The 9,646-nt window shown below is 38.0% G+C and overlaps 1 protein-coding gene across 1 annotated transcript in view; it reads left to right on the top strand.

Annotated features, from left to right (window-relative positions):
* ZPBP2 (zona pellucida binding protein 2) overlaps positions 1–5,591 on the top strand; it is a gene marked incomplete at both ends in the record, with an annotated part of 12,316 nt that extends 6,725 nt beyond the window's left edge. The window contains 4 exons of the mRNA XM_083378978.1: positions 361–579; positions 1,598–1,683; positions 2,987–3,164; positions 5,494–5,591. Of these exons, the coding sequence (XP_083235104.1) occupies positions 361–579; positions 1,598–1,683; positions 2,987–3,164; positions 5,494–5,591 (581 nt within the window). The remainder of the gene's footprint in view (positions 1–360; positions 580–1,597; positions 1,684–2,986; positions 3,165–5,493) is intronic.
* Positions 5,592–9,646: the final 4,055 nt, after the last annotated feature.

The raw sequence follows: 9,646 nt of genomic DNA, 5'->3' as shown, positions 1-9,646 counted from the left end.
TTTTCTTTATTGCAACATCTATATGCTAGCCCAAGCATTCTCTGGAACATGCATGCTTAAGCAGCATATAATATACAGATATACACAGATATTATGAAGATATTATTCTTTCCATCCACTGCATGCTAATCCTTTTCGATAAATTATGAGAAAAGAAAATAAACCACACTATTGGTCATCAGTTTGTCAAGATGGTAGATACTTCAAAAGGACACTTTCTCAAGGAGAATGCTCACAATTTTTTATTCCATATAGAATTTCTAATGCATGAAGATAATAAAGTAAGAATTATGAAGAGCAACAATATATTACATTATCTGCCACTTACATTATATTTCCTTCCTCTTCCTGTTTTTGAAGCATATCGGGAACCAGACTATACTTATCGTATATCTGTTCACTTTACAACTAAAGAATGCAATCTAGCAGCTAACAGACAATTCTTTGAAGAACTACAGAAAATCTTGAATAATTTGCTTGATTATCTGAAATGCCACATTGTTGAGTCATCATACAGATGTTTTTCTGTCAAGCGACCCAAACATGGATTAGTAGATGAACTATTCATTGTTTTTCAAGGTAATGAAAAAGTGATGCTTTGTTTGCCTCCATGATTTTTATTTTATCTGGACAGCCTATGTGGAGCTGGATTGCGGGAAAAGAGTCCCTGTTCAATATAACTATGTTTTCAGTGCCTTTCTTATTGATGGTATAATTCCATCAAACCATAATCCCTTTAATTTGGCTCTGTGTTCTTGCAAACATAAGATTTTATCCATTTGATACAGACCTAGCTGCTCTCATTTTGTTTCTGAAGTGAGCTGCATTAGTTCTTCCCCTTAAAAATCCCAAAACTGTGTCACTCCAAAATATATTCTCCTGAATTCAGTCACAGAAGGTTTGCTATGGATAATCCATAAAAAAACCTGAACAGAAAATTACTGCAGGCTAATTATTAACACCAAAGCTTCTGCTGTATTTTTGGGGGGATGGGGAGGGTGGGGAGGCTCTTACCGGCTAAATCTTTTTATTTAATTCAGCATCAGCAAAAATTTCTATACCTCTATTAAAATTTCAACTGAAAGATGGAGTCTGTTGCACTGCTTACATGAAGTGATGGTATGACTAATCTGCACCATGAGTGGAATATATATCTTGAATTCATTGCAATTGGGGGGGGGCAGAGGAAAAATTGGGAAATATTTCCTTAGGAAACTTTGACAGCTAGTGTTAAAATGCTTCTTTCAGCTGCTGTCCATGGTACCTCATCGGATAAAGTGGGATTCAGACATCTGTTCTTTTTCCACTTCCATCCGTTTTCACAGTAACAATTTGGGATAGATGTTTTGGCCTGGCTAACTCAAAGATGGAACTTCATTACAGGTTATGTCTCTTCTGAATTAATTGTTCTTCCTAGGAACAGCTGTATATAAGGTACAAGGAGAAATAGCCTTTGTGGCTGAAATCATAAATCATAAATCCATACAATTGTGAGTCCCATTTCAATGCCCAGGATTTAATTATTTATTATATTTAGGCACAATTCATAGAGAACTATATTTTTATCTGCAAATGTTTATCTCTTTTTGTCACTTAGTAAATCCATATGCCCCTGGCTGGGAGGTTAGTTGCCGTCAAATTACCACTGACTGTGAAGACATTACCAACAGCCATGTACATAAGGTTAGAGGGGGTTTTTCAGACTTTTCATACTGGCATGTTTCGGGATACTCAAAGTACCAATCCGTTTAGAAATAGTTTAGAAGGTGTCAAATTGCAGGTTGTGCAAGAACCTATTGTAGCCCCTGGAATCTCCCTGCAGATTTAAATATTTAACTTTAGCAGCAAAATGCACAATTCAGTGGTGGGGGTAGAAACTCGGATAACAAAGCATAGAGAGCTTTGAAACCTTAACAATAAAAATAAGTAAATATCCAACTCCCACCAATTAAAAAGAGAAAAAAGTTTAAGTGCATCCCTTCCAGTGACATTGATGCACCAGCACAATTGCCCCACATCCCTTAGAGTTTGAAAATTAAAATAAAGTCATCCTGAACCAGATAAGCTGTGTTCCTGCCAAAATAGATAAATAAGTAAAAATTACATACTTCAACACACAATGAAGTATCACAAACACTTTCTTCAGTGTTACTAAATTACATTGAGGACAGATTGCAGGTCATTTTTCTATATGAATTTATAAATAACAAATCCAACTCAAAATCAGAGAAATCCACTCTCTCATTGATTGTTTTAAGCAGCTTTCAGAATAGCATCAAGATTTATGCCACCTTAGCATAGAAGAAGTGCCATCACCCAGAAACATTGTTTCTAGGCCCCTGCCCTCTAAATTGAGAGAAACCCCATGATTTCTCACAAAAAAAGTCAGATTGTTCAATTCCATTTAGAAGAGGTAGCTAAGAGTAGCTGGGGGCCAAAACATCTAAGCCCCTTGGGGTTAAAATCAGACTTTGAATCACAAAAACACCTTGAAATCTATCTGAAATAAATGCAGGGATTTTATCAAAACACAAAATTGCAACACAAGTGTTATGTGCCCTGGCAGCTCTCCTGTACAAACAGAGAGAACAAAGACGAGAGAAGATTGACCTAGAGGTTTATAGAAACATTGATATAAATTCTTATGTGATTATTTTCTTGAGGAGTGTGCTTCTGATTTATCCTTACCATTAGAATCCATTAGAGTTGGGTGCCCAATAAATTTCAATAAATAAAGTTGTAAAGTGGACTGAATAAGAAATAGCCTTTCCTCCTGGAAATCTGTGAAAGGTGGGGAGGGGGGAACAATCTGCAAAGATTGGCCACATGACCTCTAATTTAATTTGCCTACAATGAGGCCTAGACATCCTCCAGGCAGCTTACCCTTTGATTTGCCTTGCATTACATGAGTTAGATTCCAGGCTACTGGGCATCAAGCTTTATTCCTATCATTTCATTTATTAATGTTCTTCTTTTAATGTTTTAGGCTCGAGAGCTCATTGAAAAGTTTTTCCATGAACAATGGTACATCTTGAAACATGAATTTGTGAACATCCCTGCAATCCATTACATAGATCACAGTTTCCAAGTCACTCGACTAGACAGCTGTCGCCCAGGGTTTGGGAAAAATGACTTCATCCACAATGACTGTGCAAATTGCTGTGGTATTTATTTTATCCATGTGCTTTTTTTCCCTCAAGGACTCTGCTTTTGATTTATCCTCACAACCAACTTAGCATTTATGATTGGCCATAGATTACATTCCAGGGGTTAAATCCTTTAGGCTTGTTGGTTAATTTATTTTGACAAAAAACATTTTAGGAAAAAAATATTTTTTTACTGAATTTTATTTAGAGTTCAGGTTTTCTTTTCTGCTACAAGGTTTATAGCTGCACAGTGTAATGTTCCAAAAGGGATTATATTAAGGTAGATAGTTTTCAAATACTGCTCTGGGTTATCAAAGGTTCTCTATAATTTTACTCAGTTTTGTCACTAAGATTATGCCACTGTCCTTTTAATTCTTATTATTAGCCTCTAGGCTAGATGGCTGTTTCTACCACCACCACCCTTGTGTCAATCGTTCTACATACTTCCATCCGAACACAGCTCCTCTTTGTGGAGAAAGCAAAGTAGGACGAGAAGTTCTGATCTCCTGATCATCTATCTTTATCTTACTATTTAGTCCAGCTGTTCCTTTTTCTTCCTTTTGTTACTTTTAGCTTCCTTTGTGAGCTCAGGCCACTGTGTGTTTTAGCCTTTCTATTTTCCTGCCAATATTAGCTACCTCCTAGTAGTTTTCCTTTTTTTCCCTTTCCAGTTTCCATATCCTGTGCATGTACTATGAAAGCTCTCCATGCATCCCATGTATTCCTGGCTCTTCGCCCACCACCATCTTCATTTTTTTTTCTTATTGAAATTACGTGCAATTGTACTTACAATATTGCTAAAAGGAGGAGGAGGTCAATTATAGCATCACTTTGAATATATTTGTTTTTGTCGCATTCCAATCTCTGGTGTTCCTCTTGATTGAGGAATACTCTTTGTTCAGTCCTTTCTATTCAATTTTAGAAGAATTCCTTATTTTTATCAAATCATGCTGCACTCTCTCTTTTAATCTTATCTGTTCCCTCATCTTTTCTATTGCATTAATTGCATCTACCTATTTCTCTGCATACATTCTGTGTTTACACTCATTCTTTCATCTTCACTTTAGTAGCCACCATTTTCATATATGCACTTTTCCTTATCTGCAGTCTTTATTTTAGTCAAATATAATATTAAAACTACAGAGAGCCAAAGAAACTGTGCCTTTACATTATTATGCCAGTAACATATAAAATATCTTAGTTCTAAATTTTGTAAATAAAATTATAGTGTTATTAATAAGGTAGGAAAACTCATTTGATGCAGTGGTTCAGGCATTAGGCTAGAAACCAGGAGACTGTGAGTTCTAGTCCCACCATAGACATGAAGCTAGCTAAGTTACTTTGGGACAATCACCTCCTCTCAGCCCTAGGAAGAAAAAAGCAATGGTAAACTGCTTCCAAAACCTTTGCCAAGAAAACAGAGATTTGTTGAAGCAGTCATCAAGTATCAACAATGAAATAAAGGTACCCAAAAAAGACAAAAAAAGCCCAATCACTTGTTTTGTACTTCTTGTCTCATATCTACCAGTCAGTCCTGTCACCCAGCAGGAAATTTGTCCCCTACAGATCACATTCATTTAGAACATTGCATAATTTTCTTCCCAGCTCATCCCTGGTTCTTCAGTTATCACCCTCTTATAGCTTTCTACTTTCATATTCACTCACAATGACCTAGATCATGCCAGTTCATACCTTCTGGTATATTTTTTATCCCTTTCATTCAAAATTCAATCTTTAACTTTACTTCCTGGCATGACTGATAGCTCTACTCCACAGATCACACTTTCATTGATATAAAATGCATCTTTCATTGATATAAAATGAAAGATGCATTGATATAACTTTCATTGATCACTTTCATTGATATAAAATGCATCTTTCCCATCTCTTCAAGTTTCACTGAGACACAGTATTATCTTTCTCATGTTGTTCATATTGTTAATTCATGTTATTGAATTAATTCATGTAATTCAAACCCAGCATATTGCATCTGTGAGTATATGTCCTATGAGATTCAGGTTGTTATGTATGGGGTGTGAGCAGCAGCTCTGCAAGTACCATCAGGGGGCGCTGTGCTGTGGTTGGATTGGCTGAGAGGTTTCGGCGGGAGATACGGATGGATGGATTGGCCAGAGCATCACCTAGCCAAGTATATAAGGGGTCCAGTAACCCCCTTTGTTCAGTACGTGCCTACCACAAATAAAGAGCTGACATGCGGTACTCCTCTGCCTCTTCATTGTCATGTGGTCCACAACCCACTACACAATACAGGTATTGCAAAAAAATGTCAACAATGGGCAGATGGTTTCCTTTCTGTAACTAACATACTGCTTTTTTTTTTTTGTAGTTGCCTGTGACCCTGGAAGTTACAGCCCAAACAATGACATAACCTGCCAGCCTTGTACAAGCATCCGGATTAAACATTATGGAGCAAAATCCTGCTAAATAAATTCAAAATAAGAAAAGGAGAATTGCTGCAAGGCATCTTGTTATCTCATCATTTACTTCTGTGTCATTGAGTCAAACTAGATATTATGCTAAATTCAAGATTCCAATTGAAAAACAGTAGTTATGCATTTAGTTTGTTATGTAGTAGAATTTATATCCCATGTTGTTGGCAACTGATAACAGAGTAAGAAAAATGCCAAACTTCATAATATTTAAACAACGTAAATTCTATCAGTTGCTATGATCACTGAACAAGAAGTGAAATAGTTGTCTTTCACAGCCAACAGCTAATTAGTCATGCTCTTCATGCAGTATGTAACTGAACTCTGGGATCTAATTCTCTATGCACTATTCAGTAATTCTATCTCTGAATATTATCAAATTTGCACTGATATAATTTTTGAAGGGTCTGCAAAATAGTGCTAGGAGAGCAAAACACTGGAGGAAGCCGTTTGAATGCCTATTCCTAGACAGTGAAAAGCAAATCAAGATTAGTGAAGCAGGTATGGTAATTGTAAAGAAAGGTTTATTTAGCAGGAATTCAGAAGATAAGCAGGAAAACCTAGCATCTACAAGGAGGAAGTCTATATTGGAGAGAGGAAAGGCAACATGGAAGATGCTAAGACTAGGAAGCTTGTAAACAAAGAACAGGTAGAGTAAGAAATAAAGAGGAAACATAGGGAATTTCTCCTTATCTGTGGTCCACTGCCCCTGGAAATCCATAATTAAAGAGTTAAAAGAGGGAGTATATCTGAATCATCCTCCAAAATCTGCTGGAAAAGATTGTGGGTTTTCCACAACCAGGCTCTAATAATCAAGAACCAGTAGCATTAGTCTTGTTCTAATATTTAAAAAAAGGTTAGAAAGAAGGAAATACTATTGAATTTTATGTGCAAAAGTGTTAACTAGGCATCTGGGTAATTTAAATTAGAAAACCCTTTATTTGGAAAAAAAATTGTCAAAGAATGGAAAGATTTAAAATTTAAAGGCATTTTTATTATCAGTTATACAATGTGGTAAAATGCATAGGAAGTTTCCATATGAGATGTTGCAACTGTAAGTGGTTTTACACACACACATCTGCAGGATGGGCTAGTCTAAAGAAAAAAAGAAATAGGGGTGACATGATAGCATTATTCCAGTATCTGAGGGGCTGCCACAAAGAAGAGGGGGTCAAATTATTCTCCAAAGTACTAGAGGGCAGGACAACAAACAATGGTTGGAAACTGATCAAAGAGAGAAGCAACCTGGAATTAAGGAGAAACTTCTCAGTAGTGAGGACAATTAACTAGTGGAACAGCTTGCCTCCAGAAATTGTGGACGCTCCATCACTGGAGATTTTTAAGAAGAGATTGGACAGTCACTTGTCTGAAATGGTATAGGTTCTCCTGCTTGAGCAGGGTATTGAACTAGAAGACCTGCAAGTTCCCTTCCAGCTCTATTCTATTAAGTCTATGGAGACCACATAGTAGAGTTGAAGGTCATCTAGACCACATCCTCACACCCACAGAGGACATCATTGATGTGCTTTCCATCTTCTTTAAGAATAGAAGCAAAGAAGGTCTCTTTGAAGAACTACAGTCCTTACAGCATTTGTATTACTACACATCAAGCATGAGACTGGTAAAGTGGCTTACTCTGCCACTCCACTTCCAAAGAAATTTCCTTTCAGCTATGTGAAAGTCTAGCCACACAGCCACACTAAGGCCATGTTGCAATAAGTCAGAAGAGTCATTCTAGTTGAGTGATCAGGCCCAAATGGGTAACAGGAATAAGAGCAGCAAACAGTATTTTTCTTTCAGAAACTTTGTCTCTGGCATTTGACAGTCATAATACTCCCCAGTTAGTTTTCCACAAGATCATTATTTTCTTGACTGAAATAGAGAGATTTCCTGGTTATTTTATCTCCTAAGACAAAGGGGGGGGGGAAAGGCCACAGAAGAATAGAAACTCCTGACAGATGGGAGAAGGCATTCTCACAGTGGGCAAATTGAGCCTAATGGTACACCTCTTCCATTGGAAAAGTTTTCACCTAAGGTGGTTTTCTTCCATTTTCTGATGGAAAACACTGCTTTTTTGCTGGATCACCTTCCTTTGGCTCCAGCCTCAGGGGAGAGGGAGGGATCTGTTTTACAGCATGTCCTTAATAAATTGTAAGGTGAACTATCTTGAAGCTGGATTGGAGAATATGTAAACGTGACCTTATTCAGAAACCTGGGAGGCCAAAACAATATTTTCTCACAAATAAGTTAAAGGATTATCTACCTATCTCTGAACTGGCACCAGACAAAACTGGAATAACATTGTCAGTAATCCCAATTCCTATTCTGTTTCTATGTATCAGTTCCTATACTGTATCAATACCAAGGGGTATTTTCCCAAGTGTGTATGCCACTTGCTGTAGACAAAATGTTTGGATTTTGTCCCCTGGATTTTTTGCTAACCTCCTGAAGCATATCACCAGCCAATGGATAAAGCATCTATCAATGGGGTATTCTCAATACAAATAGAATGGGACTGATTTCAGGGCTCTGTTCAGACTTCTCTAAGTTGTTTTCTCAGCCCTTGCTGCTACACTCCCTTTGGGCTTCTCCAAAATAAGATATGGGAAGACATCATAAAAAAATAAATAAATAAAATGGGCAGCTCATAAATTCTAGAGAACTGAAAACTGTTTGGCATTTTACTTCAAGGAGAGGGAGGGGAAGTGACTAAAACTGACAAATTCTGCAAAATGGCAAACAGATACAAAAACTCAGGTAAACCTTTCTTATTATTTTCTGGACACTGCAGTAATGGATAAAAAATCACCTTTGATGTACATATCTCCATTTCAAAATACCATCAGCACAGAACTGCACACATACAGTATGTCTCCGTTTCTTCATACTTAAAATAGTGGATATCTGCTCATTTCACTGTCAGAATCAAATTGGGCAAATACACCTCCGTTTTCTGCTCTAATAACAGATCAGAGGTGTTTTGTTCTCTTCTTTATTGGAAACCTGGAAAGAAGTTGATTTAAAAAATGAAGTAGGGTGAGAGGTACTAAAGCAACTCAAGAACCAAAATAAAAATGGAAAGGGCAAACACCAGGAGAGGAAAAAGCTGTGACAGATACTGCTAGTGGTTAGAGCAGGGGTGTCAAACTCAATTTCATTGAGGGCCGCATCAGCATTGCAGTTGCCCTCAGGGGGCTGGGTGGGTATAGCCAGCGTGGGCGTGGCCTGGGTGGGCATGGCTAGAGTGCGTATGGCCTACTGGGTGGGTGTGGCCAGCTCTACATCGTTTGCATCAAGGGTGCCTATGAGGGCCTGGGCAGGAGTGGGACAGATCTGAGGGTCTCTGGCAGAAGGAGGGTCTCTGGGCCAGGGCCAAGGCAGTGGGGCCTTTTCCCTCACTGTTTCCAGGATGGCCTCACGGGCCACATGAAACCACTTTGTGGGCCAGATCCGGCCCCCGGGCCTTGTGTTTGACACATCTGGGTTAGAGGGATGAGGCAGGCTTTCATCACTCTGAGACCACTTCACTGATCATGCCTACAAGAACTAACCTTATTTCCAAGTAAGGGGTGACAAAGTATTACAGAATACCAGAATCTATGAAGAGACTAGACCGGCATAAGGAGGAGAAACACTTTTATATCAGAATATGAACAGTTATTTTATCTTGCAATCATGAGGGATCCTTAGGCATGAAATCATCATAGTAAACTGCAAGTAGGGATAGGACTTTCCAAACAAGTGTAAAAGATAATGGTAGGGCTGAAGCTGGCTGGAAAGCATCTTCTCAATCAGGAATGTGCTATTTATTTTTTCCAAGTTTCATGCTGAGTCTGGTAGTCAAACAGATTGGGGCATTTTACTCTCAGTTGAAACTGTAATGAAGCTCATTACATAGGTCATGTGTAAGGCAGCTGCTGATCATCATCCAAAAAGAAGATGGATAAAGTGTTCGCCTCTAGTTTCAGATATTACCATTTCTGAAATCAAATCAGTGCCTTGGTGATGCAACCTGTCTCTTGGAATTGTAAGATTTAGGAATTCGCTCAC

This window comes from Vipera ursinii (assembly GCF_947247035.1).
Source record: "Vipera ursinii genome assembly, chromosome: Z".
Classification (NCBI taxonomy): domain Eukaryota; kingdom Metazoa; phylum Chordata; class Lepidosauria; order Squamata; family Viperidae; genus Vipera; species Vipera ursinii.
The sequence above is the reverse complement of the archived record's forward strand: the minus strand, read 5'-3'. Positions and strand labels throughout refer to the sequence as shown.